Below are 24896 nucleotides of genomic sequence, written 5' to 3' on the forward strand. Positions count from 1 at the left end.
AAACAAGAACATTTAAATACATAGCATATTCTCGTCTCACTTTTACAGAAAAGATACCTAACAGGATTCCACTATTACTCAGCCTATGGTTGCATATTGTAGATTGAACGATTATTTTAAACAGTTGATTAACTTGTTCATTAACTCCTCTATCTTCTCTCGGGTGGGACCCTTGGGAGGGGCCCTCGGGTGTGGGCCTTAGGCGGGTTTCGTTCTTTCACTAAGAAACAATTAAACTGATTTATGGTACTCTGATTTTCACCTGGTGAAATGATCTTCAGATCCATTCTTCTGAGTTCTATCTTTCTCACGTTCCGTGTTCCTTATCTTTTATTCTTCTCCTTTTTCTTTTTCTGTTTCTATTTCTCTTTCTCTTATTCTTTTACGTTTTATCTGTTTCAGATTAGATCGTCGAGGGATCGATCATCGTGAAATTAAATTTTTACAGGGAATTATTAATTATATATTTGTTTTTTTTTCATTTTGTTTAATTATTACTTTATTTTTTAATTCACATTATTGTTTAATTATATATTTGATTTTAATTGTATATTTGCATATAATTTTGCATGTAATTTTTACATATTTATCTTTTCTGCTTTTATTCTCTTTCTGTTTCAGATTAGGTGATCGGTGGACGGATCATCGTGGGATTTTTACACGGAAGTTAAAGGAACCTTTCTGCATATAACGTTTGTTATATGCAGGAAGGGTATGTCTCCTTGCTTCCGTACGCGAATGATAGGGAAAACACTCACGCGCGTGACGGCCGGCACGCGCGTGGGTGTTCGCGAGCGCGAGATTAAGTCCTACCGAGGACTCCGCTTTGATTTTTTAAATCGAAATAGACACGACCGGTCGTGTCTCGAGATGTCTGAAGCCGACGGTGTGGACGGTGGAGCGATCTGTAAGCGGGGTTTTATACATCTCCAGTTTGCTGAGAAGCTCGAAGCTCCCGAAGCGGAAAGGCATCTCGGATCGTGGATTTTAGAGTAGAGTCTTCGTTAGCCCGTGGGTCCTCAGAAGCAGCAACCTCCTCGCGGTGGGACCTGGGTCGGAAGTACTTGCCCTATGTCAACGTCTTACGGTATGCAAGTATTACCGAGCGAATGGCTGCATATTTCCAAATCTTTTCCAAAATCTTTTCCATATAATTCCAAATTGAACGTCGAAGTTCGTACATTTTACATTGTTTCTTACATCTTCCGTACATTCGGCAATAAATACGCAATCGTTTCAATTCATTGAAAGGTACAGCCTTGCAGCAATTGAATATAGATTAATTATTCGAGATTAATTATCATAGTTTCTCTCGGGTGGGTCCCTTGGGATGGGCCCTTGGGCGTGGGCTTCTGTGCGGGTCTCCTTCTTTCTGTACCGAAAAGTCGAGCTGGATTTTTGTACTCTGGTTTTCGTCGGGTGTACCGATCTTCTATGTCCATCCGTTCTTCCCAATTTCATCTTTTCCACAAGTGCACGCGTTCCATTGCATCTTACGGATATTCTTTTCTTTCTTTTCTTTTCTGCTCCATCCTTTTCACGTGTGCGCAGGTTCTGGCTTTCTTCTCTTCTCATTTTCTTCTCCTTTTCTTCTCTTTCTGTTCTTCTTTTCCTCTTCTTCGCGAATCTCGCTATATCCACGCGGAATACGGGTAGGACAGGAAGAACACTCGCGCGTGTGTCGGCGGGCACAGGCGTGGTGTTCTCGGGCGCGAATAAAAGTCCTACGGTAAAGGACTTCGTTTGATTGCTCAACCGAATAATGACCGGTCGTGTGTCGGTTCGTGTGCCGCCGAGTGGTATGGTTTTGCTATCCGTAAGCGTGGACTGACCCTCCTCCAGTTAGCCGCCTGAATTCTCGGTTGGTACGTGGACGCCGCGAACGCGAATTTAGAGTAGAGTCACCGTTATTATAGCACTCCCGGGAGTGTTCGGGCGCGATTAAAAGTCCCACCGGGGACTTCGTTTTATAGAACGCCGATTATTTGATCACGCTGGTCACGCGAAATTTAGAGTAGAGACCCCGTTAGTCCGTGGGTCTCCAACTGCAGCAACCTCCACGCGGTGGGACCTGGGTCGGAAGTACTTGCGTTTCGTCAAAATCTTATGGTGTGCAAGTATTGCCGAGCGAATGGCTGCGTTCTTTAAGGGTTGTCTAAAATTTCTGCTATGTAATTTCGAAATTGTACATCGAAGGACGTACATTTTACATTCTTTCTTACACTTTCCGTTTATTCAGCAGTAAATTCACAGTCATTTCTGTTCATTGAAACGTGTAGCTCGATAATAATTGAAATAATTATTCGAGATTAATTATCATAGTTTCTTCTCTCGGGTGGGACCCTTGGGATGGGCCCTTGGGCGTGGGCTTCTGTGCGGGTCTCCTTCTTTCAGTACCGAAAAATCCAGCTCGATTTTCGTACTTTGGTTTTGTGCGAGTGTCGCGATGTTCTACGTACATCTTTTCTTTCCAATTCCATCTTTTTCACACGTTCGCGCAGACATTTCATTTCACCTTACGGATATTCTTTTCTCTCCTTCTTTCCGAGTTCTGCCGTTTTAACATGCGCGCACGTTCCGGCTTCCTTTTCTTCTCTTTCTCTTCCTCTTCTTCTGTTCTTCACTGATTTCGATACATCGGCGCAGGTTCGATGTATCGTCTGATGGTTTGGTTCATATTCGATCGTTAGACGCGAATACGGGTAGGATAGAAAGAACACTCGCGCGTGTATTCATTGAAACGCATAGCTCTATAATATAATAATTAATCGAGATAAATTATTATGGTTTCTCTCGGGTGGGTCCCATGGGTGGGGCTCATGGGCGTGGGCTTCTGTGCGGGTCTCCTTTCAGTACCGAAAAATCGTGCTCTGCTTTCGTACTTTGGTTTTTCTCTTCTTTTCTTTTCCATCTCTTTCACATGTGTATGTGTTTCATTCCATTTTACGGATATTCTTTTCTCTCCTTCTTTCCGAGTTCTGTCGTTTTAACATGCGCGCACGTTCCGGCTTCCTTTTCTTCTCTTTCTCTTCCTCTTCTTCTGTTCTTCACTGATTTCGATACATCGGCGCAGGTTCGATGTATCGTCTGATGGTTTGGTTCATATTCGATCGTTAGACGCGAATACGGGTAGGATAGAAAGAACACTCGCGCGTGTATTCATTGAAACGCATAGCTCTATAATATAATAATTAATCGAGATAAATTATTATGGTTTCTCTCGGGTGGGTCCCATGGGTGGGGCTCATGGGCGTGGGCTTCTGTGCGGGTCTCCTTTCAGTACCGAAAAATCGTGCTCTGCTTTCGTACTTTGGTTTTTCTCTTCTTTTCTTTTCCATCTCTTTCACATGTGTATGTGTTTCATTCCATTTTACGGATATTCTTTTCTCTCCTTCTTTCCGAGTTCTGTCGTTTTAACATGCGCGCACGTTCCGGCTTCCTTTTCTTCTCTTTCTCTTCCTCTTCTTCTGTTCTTCACTGATTTCGATACATCGGCGCAGGTTCGATGTATCGTCTGATGGTTTGGTACATATTCGATCGTTAGACGCGAATACGGGTAGGATAGAAAGAACACTCACGCGTGTGTCGGCGGGCGCAGACGTAGTGTTCCCGGGCGCGATTAAAAGTCCTACGATAATGGACTTCGTTTGATTGCTAAGAACGAATAAATGGCCGGTCGTGATACGGTCATCGGATGACTGTAGAGTGAGACGGTCTATGTGCTACTGAGGAGGATGGTATATGGCTATTTGTAAGGATGTTCAGTCCGTTGACTGACCCACCTTATATCTATAGTCACCTGAGTCCATGGTGAGGTGCATGCAACCCCGCGGGACCGCGAATTAGAGTAGAGTCACCGTCATTCTAGCACTCACGTGAGTGTTCGGGCGCGAGTAAAGGTCCTACCGTGGACCTCGTTTTATTGTTCGAAATGCGAAAGGCACGGACGGTCGTGCTGAAAGGCGGGATGTGGGCATCCGAGGCTGACGGCCTCAACGTCATCCCTAGTAGGATACCGTTGCGGACTCGATGTCTCTGTTCGCTCATGTTACCTCGCGAACGCCGGGAACGCGGATTTTAGAGTAGAGTTGCCGTTGTACTAACACCACGTGAGTGTTCGGGCGCGAATTAAGTGTCCTACCGTGGACTTAGTTTTACTTGCTTGACATATAGATAAGATTACGCCGGTAATGCGTATTTTGAAGTAGAGTCATTCGGACACTCACGTGAGTGTCCGAGCGCGATTAAAAGTCCTACCGGGGACTTCGTTTTATTTGTTCGGCGATTATTTGCTCACGCCGGTCCCGCGAATCTTAGAGAGTAGAGTCCCCGTAAGTTCGTGGGTCCCCAGATGCAGCTACCTCCACGCGGTGGGACCTGGGTCGGTAGTACTTGCGATACATCGAAATTTATATCTTAATTATATCTAAATTCTGTATGGAAATTATATGTAGTATTTTAAAACGCAAGTACTACCGGGCGAATGGCTGCTTATATATAATAAAATTTATATATTTGTTTAATCATGTTTAAATAGAATCACAAATTTGTTAAATTACTTATAGTAATTAAGATATATATTGAAGTATGTATCATTCAATTCTATAAAATAGATTTTAGATTTAACTTATAGAAAAATTAATGACTGCAATAGATATACTAGTTCTTCAGGGTATCAAAAATGAGTATTTCTCGATAAGTATATTATTTTTATAAATTATTGCCTTACTGATAATTTTACCGATATGGGTGTTATTATTTTTGTCCAATCAATCGTCGGTAATAGTGGCACCTTATTTTTCTTGAGGTGGAAAAGAAGCTTGCTGTACGTAGAATTTTAAAAAATTTTATTCTGTGCAGTGAGCTTTCAAAAAGTGTTTGCATTACTTTTAAAAATGCCTATGAAATAATTCAAAAATTTTTCAATCTCTCGTAGTAATTGTCTTCTTTGTTTAATTTGTATGATTTTCAATATTAAAATTGTCATCGCTAAAATAAATGCATAAAATGAATGCAAATTTGTAAGGAATATATTATTTTATCGTTGACGATAACGCAGGTTTCTATCATTGTACAATTTGCAGCCCACCTAAGTATGTATTTGAATTCGAAGATGGCGTTGGCATGAAGTGACTTCGATCTCTCGACGAAGACCGTCATATCGATGAGTTTGTGCGAAAGACGAAGATGGGAGGTGTGCGTCGTCGACGCAACGAAGGCCGTCGAGTACGTGGTGATAGAGATGAGGGAGAGAGAGAAAGGGATAGAGAGCTAGTGAGAGAGAGAACGATAGAGAGTGGTTTGCTAGAAGGTGGAAGGAGGAGAGGCGGCCAATCTAAACCCGATAACGAGCCAGCTGGTGGCAGTGCCGTTGTAGGAGGTTTTGCGAGAAGGTACTTTTCGCAGGAGATTCTTCTTTCTTCTTAATCCTTTTCTTCGTATAGTGTGTGTGCGTGTGTGGACGAGTGGGTGAATGTGTGCGGCGTGTGTAGTAGTGTATTTTCTGTTTGTATGGTGACAGTGAGTTGCGCGAGAGCGATATTCGTGGAGAATACAAGAGAAGAAGGTGTATCAGGTGGATCGTGAGAATCTTTACGGTGCGTCTTTCATTTTCTCTTCGTATTTTGGGGGCGAGAGACGAGCTGACGGATCGAAGAAGCAAGAGAGAGAAAGAGAGAGTGAGAGAGAGGCAGAGAATAAAGAGAGAGAGAGGCGCAAAAAAGAAAGATAAGAAGAACATAAAAAAAGTAAATAAATAGAAACGAAAAGCATGCCGTGATCAAAAGAGAAGGTCGGTATGCATCCGGGACGAGAAGGTCGGCGGTTCACGTAGAGCACGCGCGACGATTCCAACCGAAGACGAAGACGAAACACGGCGTCGACAAGTAGAAGAAGAAGAACAACGACGATCACGACGAAGATAACATCGAGAAGACTTGATTGAATTTACCTAGATCGAAATCACCATGACTTTAAGACAGCTTTACGTCAAGGTATATACTTACGTATTTACGAGACTATTTTATCTGTCAAAACTTTCAATTAATTTTTTAACTCATCTGTGTAAACATTTTTTCTAAGGTCAACCGGTCTTTTTTTTTCTATTTATACAAAGTGAGTCATTTTCAATGGGAACGTTCGAACGTTTTATCTTATTTACCTAAACTTTACGTTGAACTTATTTATCTTGTATAAAAAAGCAATATCTTGTATAGAAAAATATCGGTGCGGTCTTACTCTCGCCAAATTATTCGATGCGATGTTCAGATACTATCTATTACGAATTTTTATTGTTCTAAGAACGAAACGTTTGACTATTTTATGTACGATATCTAATGAAATACGATCGAAGAAATGATCAATTCGCGTTTGTTAAAAATACATCTTATTCGTTGAGTTTTTGCATAAAATTATTTCTTATTCCCGAAAATTTATCACAGAACGATTAAATTTACTATAAAGCAAAATTCGTTAGCTCGTTTCGAAATAATAGAGGTGACTTTTCTTTCTAATCTTTGTTATTCTTATTCACTTACGTGATCGCCTCGACGCGATACATTCTTACGATAATTCTTCCGTTCAGTCGATAGTACAATGACAGATGTTTGTTGAAACGTAAATGAAAGAAATTACATAAAAAAGAAAAGAGAAAGTTGCTCGATACTATCTTTATTCTTTCTTTCATTTCGACGCATTAATCGTCAATGAAATTATACGTTAATATCTACAATATAAATATAAAAAGGGTAAAGGTTAATTTGGAAATGTAGAAAAAGATCATGTAGAATTTCCCGCGACTGCTTCATTTCTCGTCACGTGATCAGAATATTTACCCTTTAGGGGAAAGAAAAATCAATGGCGAGAGTAGGACGTACAATATGGTCGATAAATGTAGGACCTAAATTCTTCCGTGAGAAAACAGGTGAAGGAGGAAAATTCGCCTCTCCCGAATGAGAGTGGGTCACAGCGGTGTAGTAACACGGTGAACGCGTTTATCGAAAGGGAACGTTCCGACTTTTGACGTAAATATCGATCGGACACCCACACAATTTCACCTTTGCTCTCATTCAAATATCGCGCCAATGGAATTCGAACCTTCAGCTGACGCGTTACAGCTAAAACGTTCTTGCACCATCGTACAAATCGCCAGCGATCGCTTTCGAATCTGCTCGAGAAAATGAGAAAGGTCATCGGATCGAAGCGATCTTTATACGCGCATGATTTTATCTTGAAATCGTTTATCGACAATCTCGTAATTAGCTTTATCCTCCTCCGATTATCTATTATCATCGTTGAGACGAGAATTATTTCTGTCTTTTGTATCTCTTTTTTCTCGATTCATTCTAGGTATGAATGGAAGTTATTGTAAAACTTATTAAATATTATTTTCATGTACTCGTTACAAGTGTTTAATACATACTTATGTTTCTCCAGCAAATAAGCATTTTCTTCGTCACAGTATTTAATCGATGCAATTGGGTGATTACAAGGTTTAACTTCGATTGAAAACTTCGAAGTAATCATTGATTTAGTCACGTTACTAATACCTATATTGACTAGCATGAGATTATTGGTACCATGTAAGTTAATAGTACCGTTAGCTTGCCATTAGATTCGATTTCCCATGTAGCACGGTTGTTACGAGAGAAAGATCTCGTAGGAACGTTCTCATCTCTTCTACGCTTCCCTCTTTAAGGTTCTATCGAGACTTTCCATATTGCTCGTTGATTTATCGCTTCGGTCAGGTGAACGGCGAGGGTTGTCCGAGGTCATGTTGGTGTCTGCGAGTTTCTTCTCTTTCTCCTTTCTCTTTTATCCTTTCTTCCTCTCAATTTTTTTCTTTTTCACGACGCGCACCATTCAAAGAGATTCTTTTTTTTAATTTCTCTTTCTCTTTTCGAGAGATAGAGAAAGTTTAAATCTCGCGTTGGAAACTGATCATAAAGATAACAGATAACGGAATAACGTGAATTTCTAATTTCTTTTTTCTCCTCTTTCGTTCAACTGTACTTAAGATTCGTAAAAGCTTTTTAAAGTAATCGGTTATCCAAACAACAAATGATGTGCAGTTTGAAAAGATCAAGAATACAGTTTCATTCGAAAAAAAAAAGAAAAACGACAGGGAAATAGTAAAATACAATATATTTACGTATAATAAGAAATACATTCGTATTGAAATATTGTTCATTCTTGAAATTCATGATCTTCATTGAAGTCACAAACGCACCTTTACGTTAAAGAGCCAGTCAACCTGGTTCGAAGCTGTTGCTGGAGCGATTGGTCGTCGTAGAAGGTGATTCGTATAGTTCGTTTCGAGCCAAGCAGAATCCTTTCTCTCTTTCAGAAATGAAACCTCTCGAGATAGATCGTTCTACCTGCATTCTTTCTCGCTCCTCTGTAAGTACAAGGAATTCCCAAAATGGCTTGACTCAAAACAATGACTCAAAGAATTTCAATCCATTTTGTTTAATCCTTCGTTCGAATATAAATTGCTAAAAGAAAATATTCTATACAATGGAAAGTCTATTATACTTCTTATCATTTTAATTTCCAACTCTAAAAATGATTTTTTCTACGGATCTAAAAATGTATTTATTTGTTATGTTTTATTTGTAATTTTTTATTTCTTTTTTACGGTGTTAACTTCATAATGATTTATTCCGATTACTCTGTAGATAAAAATGCAATAAACCGACGATAAAAGCTAAAGAGACGACGTGTCGTTTCGTTTTGCACGTCGTTACGTTTCGATTCGTCGTTTCATTCGATTCGAAGACAATTTTCTACAAGATCTTTTAGAAGCTTGGAACACGATATTAGGCACCTTAACCGGCCATGTTTTTGAGTAAAAGAAAGTCCCCGGAGCCATTCCATCTAATGACCTTGCTGTTAGTAGTGCATAATTCTAGAATCATGAGCTTTCACGTATCCTTATATACTATCTACGTTTTTAATCCCTTCTCTCTCGTTCTTTCAAAAAAGAAGCAGAATGTCCCCGAGTCGTTCTCCTTGCACTCGTCGCTGAGTTCTTTCAACGAGAACCAAGAAATTACCGTATAATTGCGAAAGCCTTCATTTTTGCGACGATTACATACTTCAGAAATCTTGATTATTTCAAGACAGTTAAATTTTCTAGAAGATCGGTCAGATTAGATATATGTTTTGTAATTTTTATTTTTGAGTCTTAAGCGTCTTTTATCATTTTTCATCATTAAAATTAATCCCTCCAAACATTGATTTTTAATATGCATTTATTTATACGTACATATATATTTATCCGAATGGAATATTTATTTTAATATACACCGATTGGTTTCGACCGAATAAATAGATTTTATAGTTTATTAGAATGATCTATCTAATGAGACTCAGAAATAATTTTTATCGTAGTAAATAATAATTGTTCTTTATCTCTTTACGAGCTTGTTCGTTCATCGTATTTCTAGATAGTCTCTTGGAAGAGAATTCGAATGGAAAGTCGAGGACGAGTCTTCTTCTTCGTGGGCTTTCTATGTGATGCGAAGATTCCTCGAGGCAGTATCTCACAAAGTTCTTCCTTCGTTTTTACCATCGCGACTTTAACTTTAACAAGGCCTACCTCTCGAACCAAGCAAGTTTCCTTCTCACGCTTCTCTTCCTTTCGTGGAAGATGCGATTCATTACTTTTCTTTTCCGTTATTTAAATATGACTATATTTCTTAATAATTAGCTATTATTAAACATGATCAGACTAATAATAATAATGGACAATGATTTAATCGATATCATTTGTTTATTATTTATTTATTTATTTATTTTTTTTTTTTTTTTTTCATAAACCAACTTGAATTTTATCACGAAAGTAAAAGAAAATTCAATAGTAACGATTTCTACAAATTTCACGCTATTAAACTCATTTACTTCGTATATGGAACGTAAAAGAAATAAATATAAATATTTGTAAAGGAGAGAAAAAGAAAACGAACAAGCGTAGCAAAGAAAGGGTCGTATGAATATATGTGGGTGGTAAAACTTGACCTCGTTATTCTTCGCGCAGAAGAACATAAACTCTCGAACGTTTTCTGACTGTCGTGAAATATCATGAAAGAACCGAGATAGGAAAGGACGGATCGATTTTCGAATGATATTGCTAAACTAGAGAGAGAAAGAGATTCTATATGTATATATTATATATGTCATACATACATATATATATATATATATATATATATATATATATATGTGTATCATATCATTATTATAAAATTATAATATAGTAATATGCGATGTACACTTAACTATTTTCCATAAATGTTTAAAAAAAAAGATATTATTTTAATGTCAAACTTAGATTGCTTCGAGAGTTTACTTCTTTCTCGTTTTTTATTTTTTTATTTTTTTTTTTCTTCTCCGAGCAGTTAAATCGGTCAGTAAAATATCATTGAGTTTACGTTACTTTAAGCCGGTCGGCAAAGACTTCGTTCGAAAGAAGTCTTTAAAAGACTTCTTCAGTCGGCAATGCGAGCTTTTTCCGGGTTATAGCGTACCAGCCAGTTGGACTTTTTCCAACTCCTTCTTTCATCTGCGAACTCTCTTTTTCACAGATCCTTCTTACGATCGATTTTTCACTTGCTACGATTTTTCATTCCCTTTTTTGCGCGAAGAAAACAGTGTTATGGATATCGCTCGATCGAGACTTTTCATTTAAAAGTAATCGTGATTAATATAATGAATCAACGAAAATAATTATCGCTGATTGAATTTGTGATCAATGTACGATTAAACGTCACAGTTTATCTATTGCGAATATTGTATAAATCTCTATCCAAAAGTGACATCAAAATATTATTCACGTTAATTATTATGAAGGGAAATCGATCCAATTAAATAATTCATTCGATCACATTTTACGAGATTAATTTCAAAACTACGAAACGTTTTGTCAATCGTAATAAATTTTTCTAGAAAATTACATTATTATTGGACTAATAAATCTTACTTGAAAACCTTGTAACAATAACGAAAATAATGTATTGCAAGTCATATTCAATTAAAAAAAAAAAAAAAAAAACTGAAATGTTGGTCAAATGAAAATGACGATTTTTTGAACGACAGCGAAAGCTGAGCTCGTGTACAAACAGATATTTTTTTGCGCTTGGAGGAATTCACATCGATATGACTCATTCGAGGATGGCCTCGCAGCGATAAGATTGTGAGTTCCACCTTCCGCATCGCCCCTCCCTCTTCTCTCCTTCTCTCTCTCCCTCTCTTTTTCTCTCTCTCAAGATTGAAAAGTTATTGAACCGAATTCGTGTTTAGAAACGTTTAAAATTATGCTAAAAAATGAAACTTTGTCCGGTCTTTGTAAAAAAGAAAGAGAGAAAGATGTGTATTTATTCCTATTTAAAATCGTTTAATTCAATGAACAGCGTGATTTTTATAATAGATACACATTTATACACGTTAGAAGAATACAATGGAACATGATTCTCTCGTTGTAAATACGTTCCCAAGTGAATAGACGAACGCGACAGAAGCCGTAGATCGGTGTACGGTTTGCAAAGCTCGACATAGACACAACACGAGGGTGGAATAGTTATAGTGGTACGTGCTCATACCACCCTTGCTTCTATCGTATGTTATAACTTGGGAAATGAAGAGGAACATAATCGCGTTGGAAAATTTTTTTCTCAATTCCTTAGATAGATTGTAGTGATCATTAAATGCATAAAAATTGCAACAAATTTATTTTTTATTCCTGTAATCATATTTTAGTGTGATATATATATATATATATATATATATATATATATATATATATACATATATAAAAATTTTAACTAAAATCACTAGAGATATATAGAATCTTTTTTTTTCCATAAATTATACGTCAAACTAATCAACTTTTAATTTAATATGAAAAAATATATTACATTTGTAAGACATTAATTTTATATAATATTTGTTTTAAAATCATATTGTTATGGCATATTTATCGACTTTAAGAATGAACTGCAAAGAGTTCAGTGAACGTTCACTGTAAAAAAAATATGTTTTAAAGACTAGTTCACAAAACAAGTACTTAGGCTAGTCTTCTCGCGATTGTTCTTTCTCCGATACGGCATTACGGAATTCCATCGAGTTTTTAGTCGTTGCATTTGCGGTCGACTTGGTGCAACTCGTGCGACAAATTAGAGACGGTTCCTTATAATATATACCGCGAAAAAAAAGAAAGAGAATTACATTCTGACAAGCGTGAGATCTCTCTCTCTGTCTTCTTCTTTTTCATTTATTTTTGAGGTACAAAAGAAAGAAAGAGAGAGAGAGAGAGAGAGAGAACTAAGGAAATTTATGCTCATTAACTTTTCATCGTTTCGTAACACGAGCCTAGAACAGGCTCTCATTCGTTTCTACGATAAAGAAAGTTGAAGAGCATTAACAGTATTTTCTACCAGATCACTCTCGCTTAAAAATTTGTTCAAGTCATTTAAGAAAAATATATGTTTTTTTAAAGTAGATATGAATAATTTCAAAAATATATTTTCCTTTCATACATATATGAAATTTAATTAAATACATACATGTGAATAAAAACACTGTATCTATAAAAGTATCTGTAAAACATACTTTACAATTATCCAACATAATTTTTTCGTATAATCGCTCGTTCTAATTGCTATAACTTTCATAATTTCAAGATAGACAAATTAGAAAGAAAAAGAATTATTGTAATTAAGATAAAACTATTTTAGTAGGCAAACCTTTCATCAGTAATATATCATAGGATATCATAGAGTACCGTTGAACTGGACATTCTCAATGAAAGGAATCTCGTGGGAACACTATTCTTCCACGTATTTTTTATTTTCCACGAGGGGCACGAGACTCGCAATAATAATGACTTTCCTACTTGCATGAAAATATAGTTTACGTATAATCATAGAAAGCATGGGAACTGGCCTCTTAGACAAACCTGTTAGATCACTGGTAAGATTCTATGCATATTAATGACGAACGAATAAAAGTGAAAACTTATATGACAAACATGTTTTATTCGTTGTAATCTTAAATAACAATCAAGATTTATAATATACAAGACATTGCCTAAATTTTTATTATTATTTATGATTAAAAATTGATTATTCGTAAATTGCAAAATCGATGTATGAAATATAACTGCAAATAAGATATAAAAACAAGAAGAAAAAGTTGAGATAATAAAATTTCTCCTTAAATGCTAAAAGTTAACATAGTTGATTTATTTGATGAATGGTGAAATGGACAACCTGATTCCAGGTACGAGAGACGAATTGTAAAAAGTGGGTAGAGAGAAGGGAGAAAGAAAGAAATGCTCGATACTACTCGAGAATTCTTCCGCCTCGTGACGGACACTCCTTGGGTCATGAGTTCACGAATGAATTGTACATCTCCTCGACCAAGAAATTTCTCCCTTTTTTTTATTTTTACAATTTTCTTTGTTTCTTTTGTCTTTTTCTCTTTTCTTTTCTTTTTGTTTTATCTGATAAATTAATTATCACAGAAATCATATAATAGATTATTAAGAATTTATCAATTATTTATGTGAACGAACGAATGAATGAATTATGTATGTTCAATTAATTGTATCAATTAATTATTGAAACAATTCTAATCGAATTAAATCTTTCTAATAATTTGATATTTATTACTGTAAATACCACGACAGGTGTGATAGATATGTAAAATGTATTAATCGATTTTCTAACGTTTCAAAACACGTATCTAATATGCGACATTTTAAGAAGAACTATCCAGTCATGCGAATTCCGTTATGTAAATGTAAACCGCTTTAAGAGAAAGTTGCAGATAGGAGAATCGAATATGCGATACCTACGAAAGTCTATTTATATTTCTAAGTACATACTTACATTATTTATTAGAGTGCAAAGTAGACGTTATACTGTTGAGTCAAATCAGAATTTTTTATTTGCATTTTATCACTTTTGCGTAGATAAAAGAATCGACTCATCATTTTTCATATTAGACATATTTAACATTTCACGCTCGCTTATTCATCATTTTTCTCCTTTCATAAAATTGTGTTAACAATAACATTACGCGTAATACTTTGTTGATGAGCTCGATAAAAACATTTTTTAACAAACACGAACGCAATATTATCCACACGATGACGTAATAAGTGTAACCAAAGAACGAAACGAAATAAGATAAGATACTACAATAATTGCTTTATCAATAGCGTTTAATCATTCACCAATGTATCAAAGAGAAGAATCATGGTAATGCAGTTGCACTTTCTTTCATATTCTTTACGCTTTCATGTTACGCTACGTTAACCATAAAATTTGCTCTTAGTGCAGAATATTACGGCCTAACGTACGATAAATATGATGAGAGTGTAGTACGAAGTTTCGTCATTATATATTTATATATTTTCACGGTAAGTCTTACATGGTTTATATAGCATTAATCATTCTTATGTTAGTTTCGTGTGTCGCGTGTAACATGAAAGATAAATGAAAGTCAAATCTTACATACTCTTTTATTACGCATTTACTTTCTTATTCATAATTGACTTGAAATGAATAAAAATGCTGAATGTTTAATATTTATTACGATTTAATTATAAGTGTCTATGTATCGGCAATCACTTTCTTGTAAGTTCGATCTTTAAACGAAAGATTTTCTGGCTGTTAAGTTACACGCACCGATTAACTCGAACGAAAAGTTCTTTCATGAAGCGAAGGTGGGAGGAAACGATGACAAAATAAAAAACATGATTTACCGTTCCTCGACATTCCTTTGGTTCTCGTACTTACATGTTACAGTATTCCGTTAAATGGTAATTCATATGTACATACGTATAGGGATTTCATCGATACCTCCCTCGTGATGTGACAACAAATGCAAAAGTTCACTCGACGTTTCTTTTCGTCGAGAACCGTTAGCTGACTTCTAAAACAGATCGCTCTGTTTCTTATGAAACTCAACCTGGTTTTGTATGCTTGTGCGTTCGTTCTCTTATTTTTTTTTTTCTTTTTTATTTCCTCATGTACTGCACATCGATTTTTTTTGCTTCTAATAAAACGACGATGTTTGCTCGTCGTTTGTTTGCTCAGATGATGATATTGCATTGAGAGTATACGATAACGTTTATTTTATGGAAATTACGTAGAGTGTGATAACGTTCATTATATTTATGCTTGGAAACTCTACCATATATATTTTTTAAGAGACTTCGTAAATTACAATAATGATATTCTGTTGTCGTTAGATTAGATAAATACATAGATACATAAATAGATGCATTCATTGCATTATCTAATAGCTTCAGCTGTGAAAGGAAGGAAAAAATAGATACTAATTAGAAAAGAGAACAAGTTGTCGCCTTTTTCTTCTTCGAAGCTACGGACCGAATGAATCGATATGATTCCAGCAGTCGGCCTCGTTCGTCGTAACACGGCTCTGCTTCGTGTGTAAATGTAGGGCACCTTGTGAAAGGAAAATTAGCTTGCAATCAATCAATGCAAGGTGTGTCGTCGAACTGCCATTTCCACGATCATGTTATTTCGTTCATATGTTAAGTGCCATTTTATCGTAGATACGTATCGATGATTAGAATTATAAAAATGGAGTTGGAGTCGTGTATCTTTTATTTTTAAAAGATGAGCGATTAGAACGATCGTGTAATTATAATTTCGAATAAGCATAATTACGTACAATTTTCATGTCTCATCCGTGATAAGTATCTAAGTTCGTAAATTGATTTTAACGATTGATAAGTCTATTTTGTGATTTGTTCAGGGTGGTAAAGTATGGATACCGCATCCCGAAAAAATCTGGGAGGGTGCTGTCCTCTTAGAGGATTACAAAATAAATCGGCCAACATTAAAGGTACATACCGACGACTCGAATCAAACGAAGACCTTAGAGATAAAAAGCGATCACGATCTACCCCCATTGAGGAATCCGGACATATTGATGGGAGAAAATAATCTTACATCTTTATCGTTCCTTCATGAGCCAGCTGTTCTCTATAATCTTCAAATTCGCTTTCAACGGCATTGCATTTACACGTATTGCGGTATCGTTTTAGTCGCCTTTAACCCTTACAACGAGTTGCCTATATATGGAAATGATACGATATGGGCGTACAGAGGTCAAGCTATGGGAGATTTGGAACCTCACATATTCGCTGTGGCCGAAGAGGCTTACACGAAATTGGAGAGGTAATATGATTTATTTAAAAAAGAAAATTTATTAAACGTACCAAATTGATCATTATTGCTATTATTAACACTTATATCACTTGGTTTCATTGATAACAAATTTCAGGGAAGGACACGATCAATCCATCATCGTATCCGGTGAATCAGGTGCAGGTAAAACTGTATCGGCAAAGTACACCATGCGATATTTCGCTACCGTTGGTGGTTCCACGACAGAGACACAAATCGAGAAGAAAGTATTGGCTTCGTCACCGATCATGGAAGCGATCGGGAATGCAAAAACAACGAGGAACGATAATTCGTCCAGATTTGGAAAATTTATTGAGATACAATTTAATAAAACTTATAATATCACTGGTGCCAGCATGAGAACTTATCTTTTGGAGAAGTCAAGAGTCGTCTTTCAGGTAAAAGAAAAATTATAATTTAACAAAATTCTGATTGTAAGTTAGATCGATCGAAACTTTTGAACTGTGTCGAACATCATATAATGCAATTATATCGTTCAGGCAAACGAAGAGAGGAATTATCACATATTTTATCAAATGTGCTCGGCAGCGAAGCGTCTTCCACACTTACACCTTGGAAACTCAAACGGGTTTCATTACCTCAATCAAGGAAACAATCCTAGAATCGAAGGAGTCGACGATCTTTCATGTTTCGACGATACAATTAGTGCCCTTACGATGCTTGGCTTTACTTCTAAACAGCAAGACGATATGTTAAGAATATTAGCAGCCATATTGCATTTAGGAAACGTAAATATAAATAGTTTTGATGCACAGAGCGATAATGGCGATAACGACACCGAAGCTAGTTTTATTTCTGTAAGTTGTCTATAAGAAATTTCACGATTCGAACGTCATTAGTTTATGCGGACTTTCCTAACAATTTTGTAGCCGACCGATAGGCATCTTTTGATAATCTCGGAATTACTTGGTACGGACGTGAACGCTATGCGAAAATGGCTTTGCCATAGGAGGATCGTGTCTATGAGGGAAGTCTTTTTAAAACCAATGAATGCAGAGCAAGCGATAGGAGCTAGAGATGCTTTGGCAAAGCACATTTATGCGGAGCTATTCAATTGGATAGTGAATGGTATCAATAGCTCCCTCCAGTCTCAAAACAAAGCTCAATGTTTCATCGGTGTGCTGGACATTTACGGATTCGAAACATTTGAGATAAATTCATTTGAACAGTTTTGTATAAATTACGCGAATGAAAAGCTGCAGCAACAATTCAATCAGCACGTATTTAAGCTTGAGCAAGAAGAGTATCTCAAGGAGGAGATCGAATGGACTTTCATAGACTTTTATGACAACCAGCCGTGCATCGATCTAATAGAAACGAGACTGGGCATATTGGATTTACTGGACGAAGAGTGTCGGGTAAGATACATCATTTCATTCCAAAATCATATCTCTATTGATAGTATTGTACAAGGACAGATATAAGGTATCACGTCGAAATATTCTGACAGGGTAGTTTCTTAATTTTAAATACAATTATTTGTCGGTGCAGCTTGTGTCATGCATCTCTGCGACAGAAGAATGACAATTAATTCTATTAATCAGCAAGTACTTATTTGACACAGATGCCAAAAGGAACGGATAGCTCGTGGGCAGATAAACTCTACGCAAAATGTAACAAGTCGAAACATTTCGAAAAGCCACGATTTGGTACTTCCGCTTTCTTGATTCACCATTTCGCTGGTTTAGTTCAGTACGAAACATTAGGTTTTCTTGAAAAGAACAGAGACACAGTGATAGAGGAACAAGTAGATGTGTTAAGGGCTGGTGGTGTAAGTTCAAATCTTTGGAATATTTTCAATCCTTGTAATCGTTTGCGTATAACTTTTTGAATATCTCACTTTTATTTTTTAAGAGTAAATTATTGAAAAAGTTGTTTTGCGATGAGGATCCAAAATTGGTTGTACCCAACGTGAGAGTCAAAGTGTCCGCACAAAAACCAGTGATAACTCCCAAGCAAAATAAAAAAACGGTAAAAACTATTTAAAGAAGAATATACATATATGATTATACGTGTATATGTGTTTATATAAATTTGTAATGATTTTCCTTAGGTCGGCTCGCAATTTCGGGATTCTTTAAATATGTTAATGGCGACGTTAAACGCAACGACTCCTCATTACGTTCGTTGTATCAAGCCAAACGATACAAAGGAATCATTCGAATATAATCCTGTACGTGCCGTACAACAGTTAAGAGCCTGCGGTGTGCTGGAAACGATTAGAATCTCTGCTGCTGGTTTCCCAAGTCAGAGAACGTATTCAGAATTCTTTCAAAGATACAGATGTCTATGTGTCTTCAGAGAAATAAATCGCGATGATCTCAAAGAGACTTCTCGTCGTATATTGTCTAGGTAAGACAAGCTTGACTTAACAATCAAGAAAAGATGTTATTTCTAAGTAATCGTTTCAATTTTTACATTATCACTCGATCAGGTATATCAAGGATGAGGATAAGTTCAAGTTTGGTAAAACGAAAGTTTTGTTTCGTGCCGGACAAGTGGCTTATCTTGAAAAACTCAGAGCGGAAAAGCAAATGAATGCTTGTATAATGATTCAAAAGACTGTACGAGGTTTAATATGTCGAAATAGGTATAAAAAAATCAGAAGGGCGATTTTAGGTCTCCAAAGATATGGAAGAGGATTTTTGGCAAGGCAAAGGGCTGAAAGGATTAGACGTACAAGAGCTGTCATTAAAATTCAAGCGAACGTTAGAGGTTGGCTACAGAGACGACGCTATCAGCGAATTAGACTCACAATTATTGGTATTCAGATATATGGCAGAGGTAAAATGGCAAGAGAAAGGTATCGTTTGATGAAGGACAATGCGGCTGCAACGATCATTCAACGATTCGCAAGAGGATATCTAGTCAGAATGGCGTGTAAAAAGAAACTAAGGGACATCGTTATAGTTCAGTCGTGTATAAGAAGATATCTGGCTAAGAAAGTGTTTAGAAGATTGAAGGCTGAAGCTAGAAGCGTAGAACATGTTAAGTCTCTTAACAAGGGTCTAGAGAAAAAGATTATCACTTTGCAACAGAAAATAAATGAACTCGTAAGTTTCTCTCTTTGTTATCCATCGAGTTTAATTCGATCGAGTAAATAATCATCTGGAATCATTACGTTCATTTTAGGCAAAGGAAAATCAACACTTGAAGAATGTACATAATGAACTATTTGACCTAAAAAATAAATTGGAAGGACTTAAATCTGTAGAAGTCGAGAACAAGAAATTAAATGTTATTTTATTGGAGAAAGAAAAAGAACTGGAAAAAATGCAGAACGTGCTAAGACAAGAGAGAGATGAGAAAATGGATATTTTGCAGGTAAATGTTTGAAATTGAAATTATTCGAATTAATGATACACGTGAATATTTTTACTTATTCATTTATCACATTCTTTTATAATCTTATTTTGTATCCAAGTTCTTGTTGTTCTATAGGATAAAGAGAAAATCACGCAGGAAAAAGGACAGGAAAACAAAAAACTCATTGAGGAGAATGAAAAATTGCGAAAAGAACTTTCTGTGGCAAATGATAAGTTGAAGAGTAATTTACGTGGTGCCGAAGAAAATCTTAAACATCGTTTGGAACAGGAGAAGGATCTGCTATTGTTGGATCAAGATCAGGATCGCGGTGCTTATCAGAAATTGTTGAAAGAATTCCACGAATTGGAGCAACATGCCGAGATGTTGGAACAGAAACTTGCTCTCCACGTACCAGGACATTCTCGTTCATTGAGCAATGCCTCTAGTAGCAGTGGACAAGTAGTTTCAACGGAGTTACCACAGGATGACCAGAACATTGTAAAATTTCATCTCATTACGTTCATTGTGACGATCATAAAAAAGAGAAATAAGAAAAATGCACTGCAATATTCTTTTTTTTAGGACTTTGGTTATGGATCTGTTCGTTCAACAGCATCATCGTCAACGCCATATTCACGCGTAGAAACGATCGATTGGAATCAGCAACGATCAAATACCCCGCCTGACGGTGAAGTACAATCAAGTAAATCACCTTCAGAAACAACAAATGGTCCGGCCCATGCACCTGTGGATATTAATTTGGTATTGAAACTTCAACAAAAATTGAAGGACGTTGAAAAGGAGAATGGACGATTAATTAGAATGGTAGAAGATTTAGAACGTGATAGTCCCGAAGAAGCTTCGCGAACGCAAGATACTTTTAGGGTATATAACAATTAATTTAATAATGTGAATTCAATAATAGTTTGCTTCGATCAATGATTGTATAACCGACTATGTATATCTGGCGTTTCTTAGCTTCAAGAATTAGAAATGGAGAATGCACAGCTTAAAAAGGATTTGGGCTCATTAAGGAAAACTGTATCGACCACAGACTCAACAGCTGCGCAACAGCATCTTATAGGTAAATGGTTAACTGATACAGCTAAAGAAATTCTTTATAACATTTTTCTTTTTATTCTATACATATAATTCTTGTTTCGCTTGAATATACATATATGTACGTATTATATGCATATACCTTTTCTTTTGACTGTGCCACACAAAATACATTACACACGTTTATTATTAACACTGACGAGCTTTTATTTGTATTCCTTGAACACTTTGCTACATTTTACACATTTGTTTGCATATTTTATATGAAATATTTCGTTGAGTTATTTACGGATCTTGCGATAGAATAAGATGAAATTAGGGGAAAAATGGGTTTAATCTCGTTCCATCGTCAAATTTCTTTTCTAATGAGTTTGACGTAATGTAATGTTGAAAAATTGATTATTTAGGACAATTCGAGGCTCTTCAGGAAGAATTGGAAAGGAGACGAGAAGAATGCATACAGTTGCACAGTGTGTTGGCTGATCATACTCGAAGAATGAAGAGTCTTGGTTCAAACTATGGTCGAGATGTTGACATTGTTAACGAAGATGGAGAATTAGTCCTCGCTTTCGAAGCGCAGAAGAAGATAAATAGGTAATTCGATAATTTTATCAGAGATTTAATTTCGTGGTAATTCGTGTCTAATCGTGTTTTGTCGTTTGTGCATGCAATTCGATTTTCAGTAGACTTAAGACAAAGCGAAAGGCATCAAGAGAGTGAGTTGAGTAGATTCTTTGACGCGAAACATTAAACATGGCATGTGTCTTCCATAAAGCTGAGTTATTCAATCGAATGCAATGCGAAAACATTTTAATTTAAGTAATATCAAATATTAAATAGAGATATATGCGATTATATTGAAGAAATATTCGGCGATTGAATAATTCTTTAAAACAAAGGATTTTAAGAGATTCTCAATCGTTTTAATTCATTATAATTTATTCAAAGGCAACTAGAGGATGAATTGCAAGCAAAAGAAAAAGGTTGGAGGACTCAAAGGGACGAATGGAGAGCAGAAATCGACAGACTACAGGAAGAAATTGAAAAGCAACAGAAATTACTATCTGTCAATCTAAGTAAATCGCCCCAAACACAAACCGAAGCTTACATGCAATACGAAATTACAAGATTGACTTCTGAAAATTTGGTAAGATCATTAATTTTCAATCGGACTTAAAAATAGAATAAATCTGGATAATACATATATATATATATATATATTAACATTCTTATTACAATATCAAAGGATCTTCAAGAGAAATACGATAAAATAGCAGAAGAATGCAGAAAGCTCAAGAAACAATGTAAAATTCTTGCGAAACGTCTCAAAGATGCAGGCTGTAAGTAAAAATAATCGATATTCCTCTAGACAATAATTATTAGTTAACTTAACGAAAAGTAATATTCAAAAATATAAATTGCTCAAGTACTACCATTAAGATTATTTTATTCTAATGCTATCGAAAGACGAAGGAGATGATATTAAGGAACATAAGGATCGTCCTTATATGCTAAAAGATACTGGTGAGTGCATGGTCTCGATGAATCATCCATATCATTTGATATCACGTTTCATGCAGACCACAGCTCACCACCTGTACATAAAGAAAATTGATCATTTATGATACTATCAAGATATTTTATCGATATTTTTGTTCTTGACGCTTTATATCTAACATATGACGTATTTATTACAGTACCAGACAGTATAGAATCCGCTAATGACTCCAATACTGTAACAACGACCACTCATTCGTCCAGCGACAATGGAAGCATTATGCCAGCCATTCGCAAGAAAGAAAGAGATTACGAAGGAATGTTTGAATTTAGAAAAGAAGATATCGGTGTGATAATACGGCATTTAGTTATCGGTAAGTCAATACGATATCCGTATCCAAATCGAAAATCTTATTCAATAGGATTATTAGTCGATAGTACAGTGGTTTAATTCCAATTCGTAGATTTAAAACCAAGAATAGCAGTGACTTTACTACCTGGGCTCCCAGCATATATAATATTTATGTGTATAAGACACACCGATTGCATCAACGATGACGATAAAGTTCGATCGTTGTTAACCGCCTATTTGAACGGTGTAAAACGCATTGTTAAGAAACGCGAAGATTTCGAATACAGCGTGTTATGGCTAAGCAATACATTACGATTATTACACAATATGAAGCAATATTCTGGCGACAAACCTTTCCAATTGGAAAATACAATTAGACAAAACGATCAGTGCTTAAGGAATTTCGATTTGAGCGAATATCGAATCGTCTTGAGCAACGTTAGTCTATGGATTTTTAATAATATCGTGACGACTTTGAAGGAGCGAATTCAAGCTTTTACGGTACCGGCGCTTTTGGAGCACGAGGCGATCTCCGGCTTGAATTCCAACAAGCCAGGTCGACCCCGTTCGTCGTCCATGGGCGAGGAGCCGGATTCTACCCAGCAAAAGCTTGACAAGCTCCTAGACGAGCTCAGTTCGGTGCACAAAACCCTTCTTTATCATGGCGTTGATCCCGAAATAATTACGCAACTCTTTAAACAACTCTTTTACTTTATGTGCGCAAGTGCGTTGAATAATTTATTACTGAGAAATGAGCTTTGTCATTGGACCAAAGGAATGCAAATCAGGTGATTGAAATGATCATTTTGAAAAGAATTTTATAATCTTCAATTTAGAATGGAAATAATCAAATTCGTTTAACTTTGATCAGGTATAATTTGAGTCACTTGGAACAATGGGGTAGGGACAAACGAGTAGGAGCTGCTGCTGAAGCACTTCAACCTGTCATCCAAGCGGCACAACTTCTTCAGGCGCGAAAAACTGATGCTGATGTGAATTCCGTTTGCGAAATGTGCAATAAACTTACGGCCAATCAGATAGTGAAAATACTGAATCTATATACACCGGCGGATGACTTCGAAACACGAGTACCGGTATCTTTTATAAAGAAAATAGAGGCCAAACTGGCCAAACGTGGTGAGAACAACGAACAGGTAAATATACATGTGTGTGTGTGTACATATATATAATTTTTTTGCGAAATTACGATCTCGATAGAAATACGATGTTACGAAAATGATGAATGCTTTTAGCTTTTAATGGACTTAAAGCATACCTATCCAATAAGATTTCCATTCAATCCGTCGAACATTCGCTTGGAGGACATCGATGTTCCAGAGGTGCTTCATCTACCAATGCTCAAGAAGATCTAATTATTGGCAATATAATTCTAGAGAGTGGTCTCCTCCTACGGCTCTTCTGGCTTTTAGTTGATTATCGTTGCACGAGAAGCTACATTCGCTATTACTTTATTTATTAAAACAATCTAGTGATGCCGATACTCTAGTTACGTTAGAGAACGCATAGAATGGGTTATCGATATCACATTTTATAATATATACATTTTTTTTTACTACGTAATTTATATTATACGAAGTATAATTCTTTAATTCTCAAGTCGCGTCCGCATTTAAAAAGAATAAATAAATAAAAGACCGATTAGAAAAAGGAAATATATATAACGTAGCGTTCAATAAGGGAAAGTATTATATTTTGTTAAAGTTAACGCATGTTTAATCATTTTACGTTCGTAGATAATGTATATTATCGCAAGATGAAAAATTAGGAAAAGAAAAAAAATAATATTTATTCGTGCTAGATACATACACATACATATATTACATGCATAAGAGAAGGTATTGAGACTACGTTCATCGATATAATATAGTCTCATCATTGCCATTTTTTTTCGTTCTATTAATTATAAATATTAGTTCCCTTTGCGATCGATGGCGTTAAGATTGCATGTGGGATATTCGTCGGTACAATATTGATACTATGCCAATCGTTATACCTGCATACGTTGTAGGAAATATGTTGGAATTGTAATTAATATGTAAAAAAAGGAAATGCGAAAGAGAAGATATGTAACGTTATGTTGGAATAGATTGTATATTTTGTGATACGAAAGAGTTATTGTGTGAGAGAGAGGGAGAGAGAGAGAGAGAGAGAGAGAGATCGAAGCATATAATGTTGTTATATTATAATTTATAAAAGTGTACAAGCGATTAATTTTTGTGCCATTTTGTGAGTAGATGTTAACGGCATTCAATTTTATTTCCCTTTTTCTCATACTCCATTCGGTTCGTCATTATTTTGCATCGTAAAACGAATACATTCCATAGAATCAACTAATTGGAAAAGCAAACGCTTTTCCAAAGCGTTATTAAGCGGTAAATGAATCTATTTACGTGATTATACAACTTACTCGATGTGAAAAATTT

At 35.9% G+C, this 24896-nt stretch overlaps 1 protein-coding gene across 5 annotated transcripts; it reads left to right on the plus strand.

Annotated features, from left to right (window-relative positions):
- The first annotated feature begins 5164 nt into the window (after positions 1–5164).
- On the plus strand, positions 5165–24706 carry LOC127069850 (unconventional myosin-Va). 5 transcript variants are annotated; one of them, XM_051007418.1, is made up of 22 exons: positions 5165–5993; positions 15784–16208; positions 16315–16615; positions 16718–17035; positions 17108–17596; positions 17803–18009; positions 18093–18209; positions 18292–18590; positions 18673–19291; positions 19371–19562; positions 19680–20042; positions 20127–20429; positions 20523–20628; positions 21011–21197; positions 21287–21319; positions 21552–21750; positions 21850–21943; positions 22071–22127; positions 22301–22474; positions 22565–23240; positions 23324–23606; positions 23706–24706. In XM_051007418.1, exons 1-22 carry the CDS (start codon positions 5967–5969, stop codon positions 23823–23825), a joined length of 5589 nt encoding a protein of 1862 aa, XP_050863375.1. In that variant the 5' UTR covers positions 5165–5966; the 3' UTR covers positions 23826–24706. The 5 variants fall into 5 exon arrangements, with proteins under 5 accessions (XP_050863375.1, XP_050863376.1, XP_050863378.1 ...); XM_051007419.1 differs by having other exon boundaries at positions 21290–21319; XM_051007421.1 differs by lacking the exon at positions 22071–22127 and having other exon boundaries at positions 5166–5993.
- The last annotated feature ends 190 nt before the right edge of the window (positions 24707–24896 follow it).

This window comes from Vespula vulgaris, chromosome 16 (assembly GCF_905475345.1).
Source record: "Vespula vulgaris chromosome 16, iyVesVulg1.1, whole genome shotgun sequence".
Taxonomy (NCBI): domain Eukaryota; kingdom Metazoa; phylum Arthropoda; class Insecta; order Hymenoptera; family Vespidae; genus Vespula; species Vespula vulgaris.